Raw genomic sequence first — 26,370 nt, 5'->3', positions numbered from 1 at the left:
CCAGGCTTTAAGTCCCACTGGTTAGAAGAACTCACGAAATTTGGTTTTCAAAGCCAAATGTTATGGGGAACCATCTTCCCTGTGCAGCCTCCCTGGTATAATAGTCCCCTTCCTCCAGGGGATAGTCCTGTGAATCCGTTTAGCTTCCCACTGTGTCTCCACCCTTCCTACCCTCTTCAATATGGCCTTTTCTCTACATTTAGTTGTGGAGTTTGTTCTGCCAGTCTTCAGGTCATTTTCTGGGTTCTGATATGTGTGTTACCTAGTTGTATTTATGGGACAAGGTGAGCTTAGCGTCCTCCTACTCTGCTATCTTTCTAGCAATCTCTCCCTCAGTATATGTTTTTATACAATCTGATTTACCACTATAGTAATGTTTTACATACCCTTCACATACTCAATAAATAAACTGTTAAAACCAACCAGTATATACAGTGACAAGAAATGGATGCAAACATTAACAACTGAAGTTAATTATATACAAATGAATAACATAATCACATAGGGAAGAAAAGAACTAGCTAGTAACTTTGGAAAACAATATCCTCACTGAATAATATAAGGTTAAATACAAAAGAATGGTACATAAATGCTGTACTAGTCACAAAATGTGTTTCTTGCAGGGAAATGAGTTAACAACTCTGAAACTACTTTATGTGTACACTAGAAATGAATGAATAAATATATTGTAGATAATAAGAACTGAATTTCTCACTCTTGTGAAAGAAGTTACAAATAAGGAACAGGAAAAGACTAAAATGAACCCTATGGTATAGGATTGGAATTTGACCTATCAGTATTAAGTCATGTTTTAAATATATACACAGAAAGATAAATGAATGTAGATGTGTATATATATGTGGGCTAATACATGTACATATACTTCCTAGCTCTCTATGTAAGAGGGCCCAGAAGAAATGACATCCCAGCAGTTGAACACACCTAGCCCCAGATCTTGGTTTCTAAACATCAATCTCCAATAAAAGGAACCATGGCTTTTGGAAAAGTCATTGATTTCAGGGTTGGGCAGGGAATATATAAAATGATCCTGGAACATCTTATGGTTCTAGATAGATAGATAGATAGATAGATAGATAGATAGATAGATAGTTAGCCATTTGTTGAAAGAACACAGGAGTCAACCTGAAGGAGCTCCTAATGGCCAAATCTGGATCAAATGAAGCTAATAATAATAATAATAATAATAATAATAATAATAATAATAATAAACAACTATAACCCACAGGGTAGAATAAATATCTATGAGTCTCTATCAATATAAGTTAATAAAGCGAAGAGGTAGCTCTTCTTTGCAGTAGAGTTCCAATTAATAAACGAGGAATAAGGAAATAGAAAATTACTATTAGGTAACATTATAGTAATGATTGTTGCAGGCAATATTTATCAACGAATTCCAAAATTAGTGGACAAAAGTTGGAGAAGACAGAACGTGCATAGTCTCAAAGCATCTTCCCCAAGATATTTATTAACTACAGAGGGAAAAACAGTAACTTCACAGCAAACAAACCATTTTAACCAAGTGATCAATGTTAACATTATGTCATAACACAAACCCCTGTAATAGGATGTACTGAGGACGCAGATTATTTATGGGGTATTTTTGCCCCCAGAATGCATAACCTCAATCCAATAATGAAAAATATTAGAGAAACCAAAATTAAGAGACATTTAAAAAATAAAATTCTTTGAAAATTTCAAGATCATGAAAACAATGAATGACTAAGGAAATGATATAGACTGCAGAAAATTAAGAAACAAGTAGGTGTTATATGAGACGTTGGATAGAATCCTGGGACAGAAAAACACATTAGTGGGAAAACTGGTGAAATCAAATGAGATCTTCAGTTAATAGTATTGTATCAATTTTATTTTTTTTTAAAGATTTTATTTATTTATTTATTAGAGAGCGAGCAAGAGAGAAACAGCATGAGAGAGGAGAGGGTCAGAGGGAGAAGCAGGCTCCCCGCTGAGCCGGGAGCCCGATGCGGGACTCGATCCCAGGACCCCGGGATCATGACCTGAGCCGAAGGCAGTCGCTTAACCAACTGAGCCACCCAGGCGCCCGTATTGTATCAATTTTAATTTCCTGATCCTGGCAGTGTACTATGGTTATGTAATATGTTAATATTAGGGGAAGCTGGGTTAAAAACATATGGAAACTGGTATTTTGTGGCTTTTCTTTAAGTCTAAAATTAATATGAAATAAAAAGTTTAAAGAAAAAAACTATTTTGAATTATTTACTACAGCTGAATCTAGGCATACCTGATTGACCAGCAATTCCATTCATAAGCGAAATGCATGCATATGTGCTCAAAACATATTCACAAAAATTTTATAGTGATATTATTTCTAGTAGACAACAACAGAATGGATAAAATCATAAAATGGAATGATAGTAATGAAAATTAATGAACTATAGCTTTATACAAAGAATCGCATGAACATAGTATTAAGCAAAAGAAGCCAAACGTTAAAGAATATATACTGCATGATTCCATTTATCAGGCAAAATCAATCTACAGTGTTAAAGATGAGGGTAATAGTTGTCTTTGGGGAAAATAGGGAGGTTTCTGTAGTGCAGATTATATATATAATTTCTGGGTTTGTACATTTCGTGATGATTCATGAAATTTTTCCAATTGTGAGTTTTTGCTTATGTTTATTATAATTTTTTCTAAGTTTTTAAAAGAAGAATTCAGCCTATGTTTCCATCCAAGATGAAGTTACAGGGACAAGATTCATCCTCTTATCTAAAACAATGAAAAGAGGGCCACCTAAAATGATTAATAGAAATAAACCCCAGAGCTCAGACAGGGAGGAGAAATATTTTCTGTTCCCAGATGGAGTAAAAAGCTTTGTTCATGTAACATCTGATAGAGTACTCAGAAAGGTTTTTGCCTCATAGTGGGGGCAAAATTAGCCATACAGCAAATGCTCCTATAGTCTCACCTAAAATATACAAAAGTAAAACTCAAAAGGATCAAAATACTACTACATAACCATATCCTAAAAGTTTGAAAATATTTATAGGATTAGGAAAATACCCAGCATCTAATAAGATAAAGTTCACAATATCTGCCATCCAATAAGCAATATCAGGGAAAAGGAATGACATCAGGGAAGATGGCTGAGTAGGAAGCACAAGGAATCCATCTCTCCAATTAAACAACAACCATAATGGCAGTATATGTGATTTAATTAATTTGGGATTCTGATGTCTATTCAATGGCTTACAACTTTTAAGGGAAGGCTTGACCAGTAAAGTGTAATTTCAGCCTTTACAATAGTAGCAGGTATCCATTCCCCACCCTCCACCCCTGTTACGGGAAACATTCCTAGAACAGCTTACAAGAGCCAGGGTGGGCAATAAGAATCTTGTCTTCCAAGTAAGAGATCTGTCTCCTGATTGTGAACTACTGTTTCAGATCACAGAGGTGCAGATACAAAGGCAGGCTACCATTATTGCAGTCTCCAATGGGTGAAGCAGCTTTCAGGGCATTTGAAGAGATAGCTTCTGTCCTTTTCCTTTCAGTTTTCCTTTTTCTCCCCTTTGGGAACCAGACATTTAAAGATGAGGACATCCAAAAGCAATTGTATATTCAGAGGAATTTAGAAAGTCATTATGCATGCCCAGAAAAAGATGCAGGCTGACTCCTGGCACACAGAGATAAACAACAACAAAACAAAACAGAAAAGAAAAGAAAGGAAAAGAGAAGAAAAGAAAAGAAAAACCAAACAAAAGCCAAAAACCAACCAACCAAACAAACAAAAAACAATCCTGGGGGTGGGGGAGAAGGAGAATCTGATTTTCAGACTTACCAAATTATAAGATTCAAAAGTTCAATTTTCAATAACAACAAAAAAATCACAAGAGATACAGAGAAATAGGAAAATATGTTCTATTCAAAGGGAAAAAAATTACAAAAACCATCACCAAGGAAGAACAGATTGCAGTCTTCCTAGACAAAAACTTTAATAAAATAAATAAAATTATAAAATAAAATAAATTTTTAAATAAAATAAAACAACTGACTTAAAGATACTTAAAGAGTTAAAGGAAGACATGGACAAGGTCAGAAAAATTACATATGAACACAACAGAAATATCAGTAAAGAGATAAAAAAAACATAAAAAAGATACAAGAGGAAATTCTGGAGTTGAGAAGTATATCTGAAACTGAAAGAAAGAAAGAAAAAAAGAAAGAAAGAAAAGAAAGAAAGAAGTCTCCACTAGAAGGATTCAAAAGCATTTTTAAGCATGCAGAAGAAAGAATCAGCAAACTTGAAGATAAGACAATTGAAATGATAAAGTCTGAGGAACAGAAAGATAAAAGTGAACAGAACCTGGGGGATCTGTGGGACACCATTAAGAAAGCAATATACACATTGTGGGAGTCCATAAAGAAGACAAGAGAAAGCAACAGATTATTTAAAGAATTAATGGCTGAAAACTTCCCAAACTTAAGGAAATACATGAATCTACAAATTTAAGAAGCTCAATGAATCCAAGTGGGCTAAACTCAGAGACCCATGCTGAGACAAATAATAAACTGTTGAAAGCCAAAGAGAAAATGTTGAAAATAGCAATAGAGACACAACTCATCACATACAAAGGATTCCCATTAAGATTATTATTAGTAGAATTTTCATCAGAAACTTTGGAGACCACAAGTCAGTGGGTTGATGTTTTCAAAGTGCTGAGAGAAAAAAATGTGAACCAAAAATTCTATATCTGGCAAAATTGTCTTTCAAAAATAAGGAATTAAGACATTACCAGACAAACAAAAGCTGAGAAAGTACATCACCACTAGACCTGTCCCATAAGGTATGCTAAAAAGAGTCCTTCAGGTTGAAATTAAAGTATTCAAAATTCTGTGGAGAAATAAAGATCTCTGATAAAGGCAAATACACAGGCAATTACAAAAGCTAGTAGTATTGTAATTTTGATTTATAACTCCATTTCTTATTTTCTACATTATTTAAAATAAAAATGCAGGGGCGCCTGGGTGGCTCAGTCGTTAAGCGTCTGCCTTGGGCTTGGGTTGTGATCCCAGGGTCCTGGGATCGAGCCCCACATCGGGCTCCCTGCTCAGCGGGAAGCTTGCTTCTCCCTCTCCCACTCCCCCTGCTTGTGTTCCCTCTCTCGCTGTGTCTCTCCCTGTCAAATAAATAAATAAAATCTTTTAAAAAAATTGTAAAATACAAATGCATAAAAAACAATTATTAGTCTGTTTGGGGGCACACAATGTACAGATGTAATTTGTGACATCAGTAACTGAAAGGAGTGGGGACAGAACGGTATAGGGGCAAAGTTGTTTTATGTGATTAAAGTTAAGCTAGTATAAATTCAAACTAAGAGTGTATAACTTTACAATATTATTTGTAACCACAAAGAAAATATGTATAGAATATACACAAAAGGAAATGAGAAGGGAATCAAAACATTTCACTAAAGGGGCACATGTCTGGCTCAGTCAGCAGAGTGTGTGACTCTTGGTCTTGTGGTCATGAGTTCAAGCCCCATGTAGAGATTACTTAAATAAATAAAATAAAATAAAAACATTTCACTAAAAAAAAAATCATCTAAACACAAAAGATGACAATAATGCAAAAAATGAGTGGGGAAAAGATATAATGCAAAGAGAAAACAAATAACAAAATGGCAAAAATTTGAGTCCCTTGTTATTAGTAATTACTTTAAATTTTATGGATTAAACCATCTTATCAAAACATAACAATTGGCAGTCTAGATTTTTAAAAGCTATGATTCATCTATATGCTGTTTATAAGAGAGTCATTTTAAATATTTTTATTTATTTATTTGACACAGAGACACAGCGAGAGAGGGAACACAAGCAGGGGGAGTGGGAGAGAGAGAAGCAGGCTCCCCACTGAGCAGGGAGGCCCGATGTGGGGCTCAATCCCAGGACCCTGAGCTGAAGGCAGACGTTTAACGACTGAGCCACCCAGGCGCCCCTAAGAGACTTGTTTTAAATCCAAAGATCCAAAGGGGTTGAAGATGAAAGAATGGGAAAAGATATTCCATACAAATAATAACAAAAAGAGATCTGAGTGTCTATATTAAATATATCAGACCAAACAGACTTTAAATAAAAAAAAGATCACAAGAAGGTTACCCGGGTGGCTCAGTCAGTTTAAGCGTCTGACTCTTGACTTTGGCTTAGGTCATGATCTCAGGGTCGTGAGATCAAGCTCTGTGCTAGGCATGGAACCTGCTTAAGATTCTCTCTCCCTCTCCCTCTGACCCTTCCTCCTCTAAAAAAATATTACAAGAGATAGTAATAATAGGTTCAATACAGCAAGAAGAAACAGTTAAAAACATTTATGCACCTAAATAACAGACTGTCAAAATTTAAGAAGTGAAAACTGACAGAATTGAAGGGAGAAGCAGTTCTACAATGGTGGGAGACTTCAGTACTTCACTTTCAATAACAGAACAACTAGACAGAAGATAAGTTAGGAAATAAAGGACTAAAACAACACAGTAAACCATCTAGATATAACAGATGTATACAGAACACTTCATCAAACAACAGAATACACAATTTTCTCAAGTGCATGTGGGACATTCTCCAGGAGAGACCATATGTTAGGCCACAAAATAAATTTCAATATATTAAAAAATATATCATACAAAGCATTTTTTTCCAACCACAATGAGAAAAAGTTAGAATCCAATCACAGAAAAAAAAAAACTAGAAAATTCACGTGTGTGGAAATGGACACATTCTTAAGCAGTAAGTGGGTCAAAGAAAATCACAAGGAACATTAGAAAATACATATGGATGAAAATGAAAACATAACATACCAAAATTTATGGGATGTAGCAAAAGTAGTGCTAAAAAGGAAATTTGTAGGAAAAAAATTTCTAGGAAGTTTACATGAAAAATATCTCAAGTCAATAACCTAACTTTACATGTTAAGGAACTAGAAAAAAATAATTAAAAACCCAAAGCTAGCAGAAGGAAGGAATCAATAAACATTAGAGCAGACATAATAAAAGAGTAGAGAAAAACAATGAAACAAAAGTTGCTTCTTCTAAAAAGAACCAACATTGACAAACCTTTAGCTAGACTGACTAAAAAAAAAAAGAGAGAAGACTTAAATTATTAAAATTAGAAACCAACATGGGGATATTACTACTGATTCTACAGAAATAAACAGGATTATTAGAGGGTGATATGAATAATTGTATGTCACATGCCACCCAACTGGATAGCCTAGATGAAATGGAAAGATTCCTAAAAGCACAAAACATATGAAGACTGAAATACAAAGAAATATAGTATCTGAAAAGACTTCTAACTATAAAGGAAAACAAATCAGTAACAAAAAACCTTCCAATAAAGAAAAACCCTAGGCCAGATGACTTCACTGGTGGATTCTACCAAACTAGAGAGTAGATACGTCCCTGATAGGCCAGTGAAAGTGTATTGAAACTGCTTCTGGTGGTCCTTATTGACAGGTATGAAGTAAAACCATTTGTCAGATCAGTAGCTACATACCAGATACCAGAGGATGTGTTAATTTACTCAAGCAATGAAACATCTGGGACACAGCTGCAGTTGGAGTTACCACTTGGTTAGTTAATTTTACAATAATCCACTTTTAGTCTCCAAGATCCATCTGTCTTCTGCACAGGCCAAATAGGCAAGTTGAATGAAGAGATGATAGGAATCTACACTCTTGCATCTTTCCTTGATGGTGGGACTTATCTCTGCAATCTCTCTAGAGATGCAGTATTGCTATTGGTTTACTATTTTCTTAAGTAAAGGAAGTTCTAGTGGCTTCCACTTGGCATTTCCCACCATAATAACCTTTACTCCACAGGTCAAGGAATCAATGTGAGGATTCTGCCAGCTGCTGACTATGTCTATTCTATCTGTGCATTTCAGATCTGGTGAAATAAGGGTCTCCTTCAGAACACACACGGGAGCTTTCAGGTCATTCATGTGGTGCTTGAGCTAGAAAGTCAAACCCCTGAGCTCATCCTTTTATTCCCCCACTTTATTCAGTGACATTAGGAGCAACCAACCAGTCTCATTGTATTTATTAGTTTGCCAAAAATGTTTGAAAGTATCATATACACAGTTACCCAGATTCCTGCTTCTTATAAGCAGTTGATTAGGAGTATCCAATAGTGATATTTTACGTATCTTAATTGACAGACCATGCCAAGGACTATCAATGCTCTCTTTAATACTGGAAATGGAGTCATTCATATCTTTAAGTCTAATCAGATTAGAAAGCCAATTCTAGAAATCCTAAACCCAATTCCGAAACCTTATCCTTAAGATTCTGTTTCTCCAGAACCACTCTCTCTATACCAGAATCTGTGTTAGTAGTATTAGTCAGGTTTCTCCAGAGAAACAGAAACAATGGGATATATATGTACACAGGTAGATAAATATATATGAAGATCTATTTAAAAAATACATATATATGTGTGTATGTGTGTATATACACACACATATATATATCTCTATACATATATATATATATATATATATATATATATATATGTATAGAGATTTATTATAAAGAATTGGTTCACATGATTATGGAGGCTAAGCAGTCTCACGATTTTCAGTTGCCAAGCTGGAAACCCAGTAGAGCCTATGGTATAGGTCCAGTCCAAAAGTCAGCAGGCTCAAGACTCAAAAAATGCTAATGTTTCAGTTCATATTTGAAGGCAGGAAAAGACTAATGTCCCAGCTCAAGGAAGGCAGGGAGGTAGAGCTCCCTTTTTGTTCTATTTAGGTTTTTAATTGATTGGATGAGACCCACCCACATTAGAGAAGACATTCTGCTTTACTCAGTCTGATTCAAGTTTAATGTCATCCAGAGACATCTTCACAGACTTACTCAGAATTTTGACTAAATGTCTGGGCACGCTGTAGCCCACTCAAGTTGACACATAAAATTAACTATCACAACTATCAACACAGCAAAAAGCCAATACACAGAATGGAGGAAAATATTTGCAAATCATATATCTGATAAATGGTTAATATCCAGAATATATAAAGACTTCCTAGAACTCAACAAGAACAAACCCAGTCCCAAAATGGGCAAAGGATTTGCATAGACATTTCCCCAAAGAGTGTATATACATGGCCAACAAGCACATGAAAAGATGCTCAACATCACTAGTCATTAGGGAAATGCAAATCAAAGCCACAATGAGATACTTCACACCCATTAAGATGGCTGTTATCAGAAAGGAAAAAAAAATAACAAGTGTTGGTGAGGATGTGGAGAAACTGGAACCCTTGTGCACTGCTGATGGGAACATAAAATACTGTAGCCGCTACAAAAAAAGTAAGGCAGTTTCTCAAAAAATGAAAAATAGAATTACCATATGAGCCAGAAATTCTACTCCTCTAAGTAAATAGTGTAAATGAAATAATAAAGGTCAGTGTGGAAATCAGTAAAATAGAACACAGAATTAAAGAAAATCTGTGAAATCAAAAGCTAGTTCTTTGGGGCTCAGTCGGTAGAGCATGTGACTCTTGATTTTGGGGCTGTGAGGTCAAGCCCCAACTTAGGTGTAGAGATTACTTAAAAATAAAATCTTTAGGGGCACCTGGGTGGCTCAGTCAGTTGAGCGGCTGACTCTTGATTTTGGCTCAAGTCATGATCTCAGGGTCCTGGTGGGATCAAGCCCTGCATCAGGCTCTGCGCTCAGCTGGGAGTCTGCTTGAAGATTTTCTCTCCCTCTGCCCCTCCCCTTGCTCACTCGCTCTCTAAAATAAATAAATAAATCTTTAAAAAAGTAAAATCTTTTTTTTTTTTTTTTAAGATTTTACTTATTTGTTTGAGAGAAAGAGAGATCGAACACGAGTTGGGGACAGAGGCAGAGGGAGAGGGAGGAGCAGACCCCCGGTGAGCAGGTAGCCTGATACCAGGCTCAATCCCAGGACCCTAAGAGGCAGACACGTACCGACTGAGCCACCCAGTTGACCCCCAAAAGTAAAATCTTTAAAAAAAAGTTGGTTCTTTGAAAATAACAATAAAATTGATAAACCTCTAGCCAGATAGATAAGAGAGAGAAGACAAATTGCTAATATCAGAAATGAAAAGTGATATTATTACAGATTCTACAGATAATAAAGGGATAATAAGGGATTATTATGAACAACTTTGGGCCAATAAAATGATGTAAGATAAAATGGACAAATTACAAGACACAAACTGTGAAAGCTCACTCAAGAAGACGGATAACCTGAGGGGTGCCTGGGTGGCTCAGTTCATTAAGTGTCTGACTTCGGCTCAAGTCTCAATCTTGGGGTCCTGGGATCAAGCCCTGCATCAGGCTCCCCGCCCAGTGGGTAGTCTGCTTGTCCCTCTCCCTTTGCCCCTCCCTCTGCTTGTGCTCTCTATGTCTTTCTTTCACACAAATAAATAAAATTTTTTTTAAAAAAGAAGACAGATAACCTGAATAGCTGTACAATTTTTTAGAATTGAATTTCTAGTTTAAAACTTTCCCATGAGTTAAACCACAAGTCTAGATGGTTCCATTGATTATTTCTCCTACCCCACCCAAACACTTAGTGGGTTTCTACCAAACATAAAAGGAAATGCCAATTCTCAAAAAGTCTTACAGAAAATTGAAAAGAATAATTCTGAGTCTATAAAGCTAGCATTAGTCTGATGCCAAAACCAAGGTATTAAAAGAAAACTACGGACTAATATGTTTTATAAACATAGACACAAAATTAACAAAATTTTAGCAAATTGAATACAAGATAATAAAAAGAATGCTACATTATGAGTAAATGGAATTTATCCAAAAAATGCAAGGTTGGTTTATCAGTCATAAATCAATGTAATTCCCTATTTTAACAGATTCTAAAAGACAAAACAAACAAACAAACATGACTATCCCAATAGATGCAGTAAAACCTTTTGATAAAACCCAGTATCTATTCCTGATTAAAAATATCAGCAAGGTGGGAAAAGAAGAGAATTTCCCCAACTTGATAAAGAATGCCATAAAAAAATATACTGCTACTATCATACTCAATGGGGGAAGACTGAATGCTTTTCCTTAACATCAAGAAGAAAGCAAGGATGTTTCATCACTTCTATTCAACTTTATACTGGAGTTCCTTGACTACTCAGTAAATTAAAAAGGAAGTTTATTTATTTTCCTCCCTCCCCCCAAAAACAAATTTGAAATGCACACAGATATGAAAAGGGGAATCAAACTGCCTCTTTTAGCATATAACAGGGTTGTCTATATAGAAAATCCCAAAGAAAGTATGAAGAAAATCTATGAGGACTCATAACTAGGTTTTATTATACAAGATGAACACACAAAAATCTATTGTATTTCTATATATCAGTTGTGAACAATTGAGAATGGAAATTAAAAAGCAATACTATTCGCAATAGTAAAAAAATATGAAATACTTAGGGACAAATCTAACGAAAGATATGCAAGGCCTAGCACTTCTGAGAAAAAATTAGACCTAAATAAAAACAGAGATATGCTGTTTTCACAGGTCAGAAGACTCAAAATTAAGTTCTCAATTCTCCCCGAATTGATCTATAGCAGCAGGCTTTTTCCCCCAGTAGAATTTGACAGCCTGATTCTAAATTTTATATGGAAATGCAAAGGGAGAAAGCAGTGTAGATAGAGACAGTTTTTAGGTTATGAGTGTTTGAGTGTGTCACGCCAGAGAAAGAAGCCCAAGAAGAGGAAATGAGGGTAAAAGGAAGATGTGAGAGAAGTTGGGCATAATTGAAAAACAACAAAGTTGGAGAACTAAAAGTTTATGATTTCAAGAATTATCATAAAACCTCAGTAATCAAAAAACAAACAAAAGACCAAAAACCCTCAGTAATCAAGACATTGTAGTATTAGCATAAACATAGATAAATAGATCAAGAGAACGGACTAGAGAGTCCATAAATTCATACATATATGGTTAATTAATTTTCAATAAAGGTGCAATGCAATGCAATGGAGAAGGGATGGTCTTTTAAACAAATGGATCTAGAATAATTGTCTAAAAAACCCCACAATATCTCAATCAATATCTGATATCATATACAAAGATTAAGACAAAATGAACCATAGACCTAAATGTAAAATTCCTAGAAGAATACATAGGAGAAAATGTTTGTGACCTTGGGTTAGTCAAAGTTTGCTTTGAAAGAAAGAAAACATTGATAAATTGGACTAAGGAGTTTTGTTCTTTGAAAGACACAATTAGTAGAAAAAGACAAGCCACGGAATGGGAAAAAATATTTGCAAATCACTTATCTGCTAAAAGTTGCAATCAAAATACATAAAAATACTCAAAACTCAATAATAAGAACCTAGACTTATAAGCTTTTAAAATATGGTCAAAATATTTGAACTACCAAAGAAGACATACTGAGTGCAAATAAACTTGTGGAAAGTTGCTCAAAATCATTAGTCATTATGAAACTGCAAATTAAAACCACAATGAGATACTATTGTATACCTTTTGGAATGGTTAAAATTAAAAAGACCGACAACATCAAGTGTTGATAAAGATGTGGAGCAACTGCAAATCTCATATACTGCTTGTGGGAATATAAAATAGTATAACCACCCTTTTAAAAGTTTTAATTTAAATTCCAGTTAGTTAACATACAGTGTAATATTATTTTCAGGTGTACAATATTATCATTCCACGCTCCCACAAAACACCCGGTGCTCCTCACAAGTGCACTCCTTATTCCCTTTCTCTATTTAACCCATCCTCCCACCCACCTCCCCTCTGGTAACCATCAGTTTGTTGTCTATAGTTAAGAGTTAGTTACTTGTTTGCCTTTCTTCCCCACTCCCAACCATGTTCATTTGTTTTGTTTCTTAAATTCCACATATGAGTGAAATCAAATGGTATTCGTCTTTCTCTGACTGACTTATATCACTTAGCATACTACTCTCTAGCTCCATCCACATCGTTGCAAATGCAAGATTTCATTCTTTTTATGGCTGAGTAATATTCCATTGTATGTGTATACCACATCTTCTTTATCCATTCATCAGTTGATGGACATTTGGGCTTTTTCCATAATTTGGCTATTGTTGATAATGCTGCTGTAAATATAGGGGTGCATGTATCCCTTCAAATCAGTATTTTTGTATCCTTTGGGTAAATACCTAGTAGTGCAGTTGCCGGGTCATAGGATAGTTCAATTTTTAACTTTTTGAGGAACCTCCATACTATTTTCCGGAGTGGCTGCACCAGTTTGCATTCCCACCAACAGTGTAAGAGTTTTTCTCTTTCTTGGCATCCTCGCCAACACCTGTTATTTCCTGTGTTCTTAATTTTAGCCATTCTGACAGGTGTGAGGTGATATCTCATTGTAGTTTTGATTTGTATTTCCCTGATGATGGTATTGGCACAAAACTAGACACACAGTTCAATGGAACAAAATAGAAAACCCAGAAATGAACCCACAACTATATGGTCAATTAATCTTCGACAAAGCAGGAAAGAATATCCAATGGAGAAAAGATAGTCTCTTCAATAAATGGTGTTGGGAAAACTGGACAGCAACATGCATAAGAATGAAACTGGACCCCTTTCATATACCATATACAAAAATAAATTCAAAATGGATCTGAAGACCTCAATGTGAGACAGGAATCCATTAAAATCCTAGAGGAGAACACAGGTAGTAACCTCTTTGACATAGGTCTCCTGAGCTAAGGGAAACAAAAGCAAAAATAAGGTATTGGGGCTTTATTAAAATAAAAAGCTTTTTTTAAAAGATTTTATTCATTTATTTGACAGAGAGAGAGACAGCGAGAGAGGGAACACAAGTAGGGGGATGGGAGAGGGAGAAGCAGGCTCCCCACTGAGCAGGGAGCCCGATGTGGGGCTCGATCTCAGGACCCTGGGATCATGACCTGAGCCGAAGGCAGACGCTTAACACCTGAGCTACCCAGGTGCCCCAAAATAAAAAGCTCTGCACAGCAAAGGAAACAATCAAAAAACTTAAAGGCAACCTACAGAATGGGAGAAGATATTTGCAAATGACATATCTGATAAAGGATTAGTATCCAAAATATATAAAGAACTTATAAAACTCAACACCCAAAAAATAAATAATCCAGTTTAAAAATGGGCAAAGACATGAATAGACATTTTTCCAAAGAAGACATCCAGATGGCCAACAGATGTATAACCACTTTTTAGAAGTTTGGTAGTTTTTTTTTTTTTTAAGATTTTATTTATTTGACAGAGAGATACACAGCGAGAGAGGGAACACAAGCAGGGGGAGTTGAGAGGGAGAAGCAGGCTTCCCGCTGAGTAGGGAGCCCGATGTGGTGCTCAATCCCAGGACGCTGGGATCATGACCTGAGCCGAAGGCAGACGCTTAACGACTGAGCCATCCAGGCGCCCCAAAAGTTTGGTAGTTTTTAAAAAATTGAACATTTATATACTGTGTGACCCAGCCATTCCAACCTAAGTATTTATCCCAAAGAAATGAAATGTTTATATAAATGTCTATAAAATAAGTCATGAATAAATATACAAATATTCATAGCCAATTTCATTTTTGGAGGCAGAGGGTGAGGGAGTAAGAATCTTTTTTTAAAGATTTTATTTATTTGAGAGAAAGTAGATGCTGTATGATTCCACTTACATAAAATTATTTTAAAATGCAAAATAATCTATAGGGACAGAAAAAGCAGATTGGCAGTTGCCTAGAGATTGGGGGGGGGGTTGGGAAGGGTATGTGGGAAGAATTGTAACTAAGTGTAAGGAAACTTTTTGGGGTGACGGGTAAGTTCATTATGTTGATTGTGATGAGGTTTTCACAGGTGTTTATATATATCAAAACTTGTATACTTAAAAATATATACAGCTTATTATGTGTCAGTTATACCTCAATAAAGGTGTTAAAAGCAAACACCAGGTTACTGTTGTTAGTTGTGGGGAGTTGGAGCAGGAGTAAGTTTATTTGGAGAATGAGAAAGTACAAATATTTAGCACTCCTTAAACATAGGAAAAAACTTACTTGAATTAATTTCTTTTAACCTGATTTTGTTGTATTCTGAGAGAACAGAACGCAGTATACCCTTAATTGTTTGGAATTTATTGGATTGTTGTATTATTCAAGCTTTTGTTCATTGTCCTCGGGTTTCTACTGGTCAACAAATCCACCTTCCAGAGCTGGAATTCAAACCAAACTATATTTCTTCATGTTAAAGCTATTTGATAAAAGTTTAGTTGAGAACAAATGAAAACTATTGACTGAAATTAGATATCAATATTAGCTATAGATTTTTATTTTTCTTTCTTTCCCAATCACTCAGTAGCACATGTGATTTATTTCTTAAAAGGCTTAATTAATTCTGATAGGAAAGTAAAAGAGACTAACAAAATTGGAGCATGTTATCCACAGAGTCAGGTGAAATTGTCATTTGAAATTAAAGTTACCTCAAACACAGTCAAAGATCATGAAAATAAAATGAGTTCAAAAAATGTAGCTTATCATTGAAGGTTAAAAAACAGTTGTAATCTGTAAACTTTGCATTGACGACCTACCTCTCTGGCTCGATAAAGCTGTGCTTGCTCGATCCTAGAGATGACATTCTGTACTGCAAATGGGATCTCCAGCTGAGGGACCCCTGATTTATAAAGGGCTTTTCTGGACATGATGGAATCCTCAACTTCTTTTTCTGATTCAGATTCGCCGTCTATCCCACTTTGCATTTTGATAAATCCTATGAAAAGTTGAGTGATTTTCTTTTATTTCTTCTTTTTTCACGGAATATAGGCAAATGCTAAGAAAGGTGTCCACAAGGAAGCTAGAAGAGGTCTTTCTGCTCCCAGAGGTTGTGGTTTACCCTGATTTGTTGCTAACCATGGTATTCCAGTCCTGGTGATGTCATAGTAGATCCATTGTGACATCAGTGACTCAAACATCTCTAGAGTGCTTACTATATGCAGAGAACTAGGCATTCTATCTATATGCTGTGATGGTAGGGGGGAGGGAGGGTAGGAAATAGACAACAGGAACGCTAAAAGAAATAGAAGATATAGCCTTGCTTAAATAAGCTTATAATCTAGGTGTTAGAATTCAAGATCCAGTATATCAAATGTAACTCCTGATTCTTCTCTCTTCGTGAGGTTTTGCTTAAGAATTTTAAACCTGTAATTGACTAGTTGTGTTACAATGCCCTCAGCTGCCCCTCAACTTGTCCTAGACATGTAATAATTTGGAAACTATTATTTGGATGAAGATCACACTCTTTGCACTGCCTAGTTATTCATTTTTCCAAGGAACGTGACCGAAGAAGGTTTTGAAATTCCATAGCTGGCTGGAGAAATTGAAGGGAAAACTGGACGCTGCTTTGTTACTAAGAGGACTACTCTGGGCAGCTCCTTTGATTGCAGAGGAGGTGAAAGGATTTAAGACACTGGAGCAATTAAAGGATAGGGTAGTTTTGTTAGCTGTGTAGTTTTATTTATTAAAAAATATGAAACGGTACAGAAAGTAATATAACAAATAGCCATGTGCCTATCACATAGAATGAACAAATATTAACATTTTGTCATATTTGCTTCAGAAATTTTTTTTTAAGATTTTAAAAAAATTTATTCATTTGAGAGAGAGAGAGCATGCGTGAAAGCATGAGCATGAGCAGAGGGAAGGGTCAGAGGGAGAGGGAGGAACAGACTCCCTACTGAGCAGGGAAGCCCCATGCAGGGCTCAATCCCAGGATCCCAAGATGATGACCTGAGCCGAAGGCAGTGGCTTAACTGACTGAGCCATCCAGGCGCCCCTGCTTCAGAAATTTTTAAATAAAATAAAGCATTAGAGATCCCTTTTGGTGTTCTCCCTAGACTCCTTCCTTCCCCTCTGTCCCTTTACAGAGACAAAGACAGTCATGAATTTGATGTATTTATGTCTAGTCTCTGTTTATATAGTTTTACTACAGGTGCATGTATTCACAAACTACATAATATCATCTTTTAGGTTTTTGACTTTATACAACTTCCTATGTTGAGTTCTTATTGTAAACTTAGTCCTATGTTGAGTCCTTGCTAACTTGTGAAGTTAAACAATTTATGTATTTCAGTCCTTCAGAGAATGGGAGACAGGGGAACATAAAGTAGTTGCCTTTGAGAAATGAATCAATATAGAGAGAGCAAATTAAATATTCTCCCTTCTAATATCTCATTGTCTAAGTTAACCCCTCCTCTGTGTTCCCAAAACACTTTGTAAACTTCCTATTATAGTACTTATCTCACTGGAATGTAACTATTATTTGTCTCTGCCCATTAGTTGGTGAACTTCTCAAAACCAGAGGCTGTGTTTTAGGGGTTTTGTTTGTTTTAAACCTTTGACATATTCTTCCTCAGTTCCTCCTCAGAAATTTTCCAAAATTTGGATATTCATTATCGTTTCAGACTCAATTCCTATGGAAACTTAGTTCTAAGCCCCAGAATACTTTCTTTTATTGTTAATTGCGTCCCCTCACACCCAGTCATAAAAATTACTCCCTCCTTTTGTACAAATCACAATTAAGTCCATTCAGGGAAGTTAAAAATGTTTTCTGAAAGGACCGCAATTAAGAATTATTTTGGTAAATGTTAAGTTTGATTAAAATATCCATCATTATCCAGCATTTCTTGAACTTATCAATTAATCTGTTTAAGTACTTTTTTGATAATATTAGATTGTGAGATCCTTAAATAACTTTCATTTCTCTTGATTTTTTACATTGCTTATCCCAGTAGGCATTCACAAAGCAGCCTGCATGCTTGTCAACTAAACTAATTTAGCATTATTGTGCTCTCTCCCTCTCTCATATTTTTTATGCAGCATGGGATTCATCAGCAACTGGAAATGAAGGCTTTTTTAAAGCAAAATTTAAAAGCTCCCTCCTTACCTTTCAATTTGGCAAGCATTTGTTGAGTGATACTACTACTATGTGGCCACCATTATCTTAGAATGTGAAGAATATACTATAGGGCACCAGTGAAGAAACTAAAAAACGAAAAAAAGAAAATAATTTAAGATAGACTATTCAAGTGCTAATAAGGGACATGAAGAAGAAATCTGCGGGGAGCAGTGTCTTTGGGAAAACCCTATGGAGAGAGAAAGTTGATTGACAAATGAAGGCATTCCAGATAGTGAAGACACCTTGAGCCATGGCTTTGGAGGTGAGTGTTGAGTTTTGTCTTTCAGGGGAAAGGTGAGGAGACTGGTTTAACTGAGATGAAGTAATGTTGAGTGTACTGTAGATCAGATTAGGGAGAGGATGGAACACAAATACCAGGAATTTGATAGAGAAATTAATTTGGTATTCAAGTAAACAAGTGAGTAGATTCATTAGAGATAAAGTAAGGGAGATTACATGGGATCAGAATGGTAAGGTCTTGAAAGCAAGTAACAGTTTGGTGAAAATGAAACCTTTAATTTAGAAAGATTTTTGAAATAATAGAATGGGAAAAAGCAGTGGAAAAGATCAAGACATAATTATTTCAAAAGATAAGTGTCTGAACTAGGATATAGAAGTGGGAGTGATAGGGAAGGATAAAGCTTACTAGGTATTGCTGAAGATAATAAGGAATTTGGATCATCTAACAGAAAAGTATAAAGACCATTTTTAAATTTTTGTTTTTATTGTACTTCATTTGAAGTGACAGTGACAGAACATCACCATATTAAGTAGCTTAGATGTGGGTACCTGATTTAAGCGAACACAGGGCAAAGTTCTTTAAAGGCGTTTTTAAGGGAAACCCGCACTTCTAAAGGGCTCCTTCAACTGTAAAATGGGGATAATATCTATTGCATGCGGTTTTTAAAAGATTAATTCTCATAAAATACTTAGAATAATGCCAGGCACATAGTAAGCATTCAATATACAGCAGCTGCTATTAATATATTTACTGTAACTGCTACTCGCTTTTTTTCTTCTCCACTTTTCTTCTCCGAGCCGCCAAATTTTCGGAAGGATTGGGCGTCTGTCCAGTACACTTCACACAAGCTCGGCTTTTCATCAGATCTAGATTTTGAACTATGAAAACTGCGTAATTACAGCAGTGGTAGCCCGCCGTTTGGCGAGGGATAAAATGCGTCAATAAGATTTTTACACACCCCCGTGGTACAGAATGGTGCTTTCCTCTGATCGCTTCCCTCCTCCCCCCAGGACTGATGATAGTACCTCCCATGCTGCCGCTGGAAAAGGTAGCGCAAAAGTTGAGCGCGACGAGGGGTTTCTCTTCTCCCGGAAGCAATTGTTCTCTAGAACCGGAAGCAGTTGCTCTTTCAAGGGAGGTGGGACTGGGCGGGTCAGGCCGCAGCGGCTGACGGCGGGGGAGGAGCCGGGTCCACTGCCGGGTGGAGGGGCCAGGCGAGTGTCCTTATCCTAGCAATTGGGGCTCGGGCCTGTAAGCCCGTTGGAGTCGCGGCGGCGAGAACGATTGGGCTGAGCGGAGGAAGACATGTTGCTCTTCGTGGAGGTGAGTGGACTTGGTAATGTCGTCCTGCTGTGAGGAGAGCAGGAGTGGAGGCGCCGGCCGGTCCCACCACCATGTGACTTTCCAGGCCGTACACGCCGCGGAACCGGCAGATAGGCTGACACAGCACCTGGGCCGTGCAGGCCTGCGGCTCCACTCTGCGCTCTCACAACACTTTAAGAACCTGTGGGAAGTGAGGGCCGTAGTGGGGGAGAATTGAAGGTGGAGAATCCAGGCTTGTCTGGTGTGAGGTGCGAATCAGAGGAAGGGGAAAGTGTCCCATATGGACCTCCTAGAGGAGGCACACAGGCGGGGGGGTGGGGGGGAGCAGGGCGGGGGCGGAGTCTGCAGAGAAAAGGGTAATCAGGTGGGCGCGTTGGGCGGGGGGGGGGTGGAGAAGCGAGGTCTCGCGGGGCCCTCTGGGAGGGAAGCAAGCAACATGTGGGGCCGCGGAGGAAGGAAGGTGAAATTCGGTCTAAGTGTGTTGAAGAGAAAGTTGAAAGCTGCATTTTAGCAACCCCCACCAAATTTTGTTTGGTCCCCGTCCCTAAGTCTCTGGAACGTTCTGTGGGTGGAAAGCGAATTACTGTGAACGGAGGAGACGCCAATAGGCTTTGGAAGCCTTGAAAGGCACCGCTTTGACCTTTTGTAAAAGTTACTCAGGCAGTGGCTCCGTGATGAGGGTTTGGCTTTATGGACGGATAAAAGCCCTTATACGAGGAAAATTCCAAGAATGAGAGAAACCTAGTCCGAGGAAAGCCGGGTTTGTTGGTTTTTTTTAAATATTACTTAACAGAAGTACTTTTAACTGGAACGTGTGCTGCTGGCCTATTTTAGTTTTAAAGGTAGTGGATACCTACCTTACACAAATACGAGGTTTAGTTTCTCTTATTTGTTTCTCTTGTGTGCAGTGAACATCAGCTGACTGCCTGGCTAATGCTTTGAGTAGATTCCAGATCATATTGTTCTTGAATTGTGAAAACGTCAAACCAGCAAAGCTGCAACTTCGCAACTTGGCACTTGTTAACTATGCCCATAAAAAGAATCTTTTCAATGAGGGAAGGAATTTACAGGTTGTATAATGGATCGAGAAGCCAGGGCCAGTCTATGGCAGGTTCCCCCCCCCCCCCTTTCTAGGAGGGAGGGATGGATTTTACTCCGTAATATTCCGGCATAAAATAAATACATGCTTTAATTTTTTTTTTAATCTAACCGACAATGTGTAGCTGATAAATTTGAGATCTTTAAATTGGGTTTTAAAGAGACCCAGCTACCTTAGAGTATGTCCGACATTGGTAATAAACATTCATTGGAACACTGCCAAGTGAATCTTGAAAAGATTTGAGATTACTGACCCCATTCTGTTTACCGTTTTTTATCCTCATTGTGGGTTTTTTTCGGCAGGATAAGAAATCAGATATGATTTTAAACAGTGCCAGTTTGTATTAGGAACGTTATGCCATGCAAATGCTTCAGATTTTAAGTGTGATGTGTTTTGCTGGGCAAGAGAATGCGAAGTTTTATTCATATTAACATGAATTCCAAAATATACTTTTGAGTTCCAAATTGATTCGTTTGGCTTTGTTAAAATATGAACTTTAATAATCGCTCCATTTATTGAGTGTTTAAGCTAGATCCTCTCTTGTGTCTAAAACAACATTGCAGTGTTTTACAGATGAGAAACACTGAGGTGGAGAGGTTAACTTAGAAGTAAAGTAGTGGAATTGGTATTTAGATATAGGTCATTCTAGTGCCAAATCATGGCTTTTATTAAACTGTTAATTAATATTTCCACTAATCATTTTCTTTGTGAACCAGTATGTGGTTTTTAACTTTTCTCCTATAATGACTGAAAATTAACAATGTCACTAAACATTTGGGGCTGAATATATGGTATTAAAATCAGTAAAAAAAAAAAAAAAAAAAAAGGTAACACACTGGTTATGTGGCATTTTAAAAAAATTTTTTTTTTTTAAAGATTTTATTTATTTATTTGATAGAGAGAGAGACAGTGAGAGCAGGATCACAAGCAGGGGGAGAGGGAGAGGGAGAAACAGGCTTCCCGCGGAACAGGGAGCCTGATGCGGGGCTCGATTCCGGGACCCTGGGATCATGACCTGAGCCGAAGGCAGACGCTTAACGACTGAGCCACCCAGGCGCCCCTATGTGGCATTTTGTTAGCTAATGTTTGATTCTTAGAACTATAGGAATAACCTATAGGATTTATTTTATTTTATTGTTTTAAGATTTTATTCATTTGACAGAGACACCGCAAGAGAGGGAACACAAGCAGGGGGAGTGGGAGAGGGAGAAGCAGGCTTCCCGCAGAGAGGAGAGCCCGATATGGGACTCGATCCCAGGACCCTGGGACCATGACCTGAGCTGAAGGCAGACGCATAACAACTGAGCCACCCAGGCGCCTCTAACCTATAGGATTTAGAAATTATTCTAAATGAGTGAACCAGAGCTCATGGTTTGATGCCTGAGGTCATTCAGGTGCAAATAATATGGGGACTAAAGTCTGAAGTCTGGCGTGTAGAACACAAGTCTCTGGCTCCAGAACTTATTTTTGCACTTTCCCTTAATCTAAGAATTCTTAATCTGGGTCTCTGGTTAGAATTGACGAAGTCTGTGAACTTCAGTGAGGGGAAGAAAAATTGCCTCTTTATTCTGACTAGCTTCTAATTAAAATCTAGAATTGAAGAGAATTGAAAATTCTTTTTTTTTTTAAAGATTATTTATTTATTTATTTATTTGAGAGAGAGAATGAGATAGAGCATGAGAGGGGGGAGGGTCAGAGGGAGAAGCAGACTCCCTGCCGAGCAGGGAGCCCAATGCGGGACTCGATCCTGGGACTCCAGGATCATGACCTGAGCCGAAGACAGTCGCTCAACCAACTGAGCCACCCAGGCGCCCGAGAATTGAAAATTCTTGAAATTGCAATGGATTCAACAAGAGAAATATTTTCATATATTACAGTTTTTGCAGGTATCTTGAAATACTGTTAATGTTCATTACACCTTGTTATATGTTTAAAAATCTTGTTATTTAATGCATTAGAAAAGCACATTTATTACTAAAGTAGAAATTTAAAAATATTCTGATAACTATAATTGGTTTATTTTGTGATCCTGTGCATTTCAAAATTTAAAAACATTCTGAAGGGCGCCTGGGTGGCTCAGTCGTTAAGCCGCCTAAGACCTTTGGCTCAGGTCATGATCTCAGGGTCCTGGGATCGAGCCCCACCTCGGGCTCCCTGCTCAGCGGGAAACCTGCTTCTCCCTCTCCCACTTCCCCTTCTTGTGTTCCCTCTCTCGCTGTCTCTCTCTCTCTGTCAAATAAATTTAAAAATCTAAATAAAAAATAAACATTCTGAGAAGAGATCTATAGATTAATTAGACTGCTAAAGCGGTCCATGGCACAAGAGAGGTTAAGAACCACTTTGCTGTAAACCAAGTTGCTTGTGGATTATCTTTGGTAGGGCTTCTCTAATATGGAATCTGGGCCCTTTGCAGTTGTGTTCAAAATCTTTTACCTGTGTGCATTTTTCTGGAAAGACCCCAGCTTCTAGTTTATAACTGGAATCAGTGGGATAGATAATAGTAATGATAATGGCACTATAATAATAGTGATATACACATATATTGTACTTAACTGTGCATGAGGCCTGTTAAGTGTTTTTGCATGTGAACATACATACGCATCTACTCAATCCTACCTACGAGGATTTTAGAGATAAACTACGCCACAGAATTTAAGAAAGTTGCCCAAAATTACACAGCTAGTGAATATTGAAGCTGGAATTAGAACTCTGCTATCTAGCTATACTGCAATAGAAATCTACAGGCAGACAGGGAATCCTGTTTTAAGTAATACTTAGAGGTAACTTTTTTAACTTAGTCTTGCTGACAAAGGGCTATATTGATTTTAGTAGTTTATTGGGTTTTTTTCTCACTCTGTTCTGAAGGAGACATATACAGTGTCTGGCTCTCTGAGAAGAGGTAAAAATGTTTGGATAATTCACAGAATTTTCAGAGATGTACCGACATAAATTCCCTTAAAACACATTCTGTAAGTTCAAAACAGCATCATGCTTCCTTCTATCAAATTACTTAAATGACAGGTTACACTTTTTTTTTAATGATTTTTATGGTTGCTAACGTTTTTGTTTTTCAGATCATTTTCCCCCCCTCTAATATTTTTAGCAGTTACGTCTGCTTTAGTTGTTTGGCCATGTTTTAATTGGGTTTCTGTCTCAATTTGAGTTTTTCCCTGAAAATGAATACTTATAACCACTTATTTAGGTAATAATGACTTTTGTGCACTCTAGGATGCTTTAATAACTCTTAGATAACTTTTAAAATTCTTCTTAATTATTTAAAATACAGATAACATAAAATTTAATGATCTTAAACATTTTTAAGTGTATAGTTCAGGGTTATTAAGTACTTTTACATTGTTGTGCAACATCACCACTATCCACATCCAGAACTCTTCATCTTGCAAAACTGAAACTGTGTGCATTAAACAATAACTGCCCATTCCCTTCTTCCCCCAGCTCTTACATAATTTTTAAAATAATTTATTTGACTTCTAAAGTTTTCTGCTTTTTTAGGTAATATTTTAAATTTTAGATTAACCTTAGAATCTGAAATCATTTATATTATAGTAATCATAACATTGTGCCTTTCACCCCAAATATAGTACTGGTTTTTCCCATTTAAATAATTTATTTGTAAGGTGCCCGGCTAGCTCAGTCGGTAGAGCATGAGACTCTTAAATAATTTATTTATAAAATGTTAATAGATGTCACTGAGTGAAAATGATTTTTTAAAAAAATGACTTAGAGAGGGTGCCTGGGGGCTCAGATGGTTAAGCGTCTGTCTTCGGCTCAGGTCATGATCCCAGGGTCCTGGGATCGAGTCCCACATCGGGCTCCCTGCTCCTTGGGAGCCTGCTTCTCCCTCTGCCTCTCTCTCTCTCTGTCTCTCATAAATAAATAAAAATAAAAAAATAAAAATAAAAAAAAAATGACTTAGAGGGACGCCTGCTCATTCGGTTAAGCAGCTGCCTTCGGCCTGGGTCATGATCCCAAGGTCCTGGGATCTAGTCCCACATGGGGCTCCTTGCTCAGTAGGGAGCCTGCTTCTCCTTCTCTCTCCCTCTGCTTGTGCTCTCTCTGTCAAATAAATAAAATCTTTAAAAAATAAATTAATTAAGAAAATAAAAAATGACTTAGAAGAAGAAAGTGCCTAAACAAATTGTGAAATAATTGCCAAGAGAAATTATAAATAAGTGAATAGCAGTTTCTGAACAATTTGATTTTGTAATATTTATTGGAGGTAGATGCAGAATTTAAAAATGAATAAAAATATTTTCAAGTAGAAATATTTTCAGATACAATGGACTGAGAATGAAGTAGGAATTATCTTTGAAGTGTGAAAAGTAGACTAAAATGCTTAGAAATGAACATAGAGATGTAAAAGTACCTTTTGGTGCTTCAAATTACAGTGAACTGGTTTACAGTTTTCTGAAAAACCAGAAGCCAGGAATATTGATATTCAACTATTTTGTATCAGTTTGGGTTTGTTTGGGCTATCAGGCATATCCGTATTACTTCCATATTACTTCCCAGGTAATGGAAATGATCCTTGGTAGTAGTCATGAACATTTCAAATCTGTAATTTTGATTTTCTACCTAGGAGCTTTTTTTTTTTTTTTTTTAAAGATTTTATTTATTTGGCAGAGAGAGACACAGCGAGAGAGGGAACACAAGCAGGGGGAGTGGGAGAGGGAGAAGCAGGCTTCCCACTGAGCAGGGAGCCCGATGCGGGGCTCCATCCCAGGACCCTGAGATCATGACCCTGAGCCACCTGGGCGCCCCACTACCTAGGAGCTTAAGAAAAGATTTTGACCCTGTAGTTGAAATGGGGTCTGAGTCTATATTGCAGAGGAGCGGAAAGCAGAGGAAGTTGAGAAACTAATACAGCTATCATTGTGAAGTCATTAAAGATTTTTAACCTCTTTGAAGATCCTTAAGTGAAAATGGAAAATGACTCTTTAGCTCTGATGGTGTTCACAGCATTTTCTTTTATTGTTTCTATATTCTGTATTTTGCTTAAATTTTTTCTTTAATGTTTAGTTCTTGAGGCAGGTTTCCAGTCTTGAAAACATTATAAACTTTTGCATTATGCACTGTGATTTTCTGTAAGGACTTTGGAATCCTGGGTTCAAATGTTAGTTGTATGACCTTAGACAAGTGACCGCTTTTTGGAACCTCAAGTTCCTATCTGTAATTTGGGAATAATAATTTCTTCTGACAAAGTTAGTTTGTGTTCTTGATGTTTATGTATTAAGCCTTTTAACACAGTCTAGGGAAGAGCTTAAACGACAACTATCATTTGATCATCATGGCAACTCTGTTGTGGTGTAAATTGTCCAGTATATAAATAGTAGCCTTCCAAAATGACTGTAATTTGTGCCTGTTTTGTTGAACATTTTTGGAAAATTTATTAAAACTACATCATAATGGCACTGGTAATTGCAAAAACTACTGTGAGATAGCACTGATTTAAGAGATATATACCTTAAAAAAAGAAGAGAGAGAGATATGTATACCTTTTTGAGTTCTAATCTGAGTCTTGTTACTAATTTACCCTGATTCTGGGTAAGCCAAATGGGTTAATTACCTTATTTTAAATTTTTTATAGCTTAAGAGTATACTTTTTTTTTTTTTAAGATTTTATTTATTTATTTGATAGAGAGAATGAGAGACAGAGAGCATGAGAGGGAGGAGGGTCAGAGGGAGAAGCAGTCTCCCTGCTGAGCAGGGAGCCCAATGCGGGACTCGATCCCGGGACTCCA

General features: G+C 36.9%; 2 protein-coding genes across 7 annotated transcripts in view; one reads left to right on the top strand and one right to left on the bottom strand.

The window, feature by feature from the left end:
* Nucleotides 1–18,009, bottom strand: part of FAM186A (family with sequence similarity 186 member A) — a 76,195-nt gene extending 58,186 nt beyond the window's left edge. Inside the window, exons 1-2 of the mRNA XM_035002902.1 lie at nt 17,934–18,009; nt 15,583–15,761 (exon numbers count right to left, since the gene is read on the bottom strand). Of these exons, the coding sequence (XP_034858793.1) occupies nt 15,583–15,761; nt 17,934–17,952 (198 nt within the window). The 5' untranslated portion in view covers nt 17,953–18,009. The remainder of the gene's footprint in view (nt 1–15,582; nt 15,762–17,933) is intronic.
* The window catches only part of LARP4 (La ribonucleoprotein 4), a 204,937-nt gene that overhangs the window by 113,022 nt on the left and 65,545 nt on the right, over nt 1–26,370 (top strand). For 3 of the 6 annotated variants that reach the window (XM_035002680.1, XM_035002679.1, XM_035002684.1), the window contains exon 1: nt 19,341–19,509. The exons of 1 other annotated variant lie outside the window; for it this stretch is intronic. In XM_035002680.1, the coding sequence (XP_034858571.1) occupies nt 19,492–19,509 (18 nt within the window). In that variant the 5' untranslated portion in view covers nt 19,341–19,491. Of the gene's footprint in view, nt 1–18,055; nt 18,208–19,339; nt 19,510–26,370 lie in introns of those variants that run through there. 2 more of the 6 variants (XM_035002681.1, XM_035002682.1) reach the window with 2 other exon arrangements.

Source organism: Mirounga leonina, unplaced genomic scaffold (assembly GCF_011800145.1).
Source record: "Mirounga leonina isolate KUSES-001 unplaced genomic scaffold, KU_Mleo_1.0 Mir_126, whole genome shotgun sequence".
NCBI classification, from domain to species: domain Eukaryota; kingdom Metazoa; phylum Chordata; class Mammalia; order Carnivora; family Phocidae; genus Mirounga; species Mirounga leonina.
Note: the sequence above shows the minus strand (reverse complement) of the source record. Positions and strands in the feature narration are given on the sequence as shown.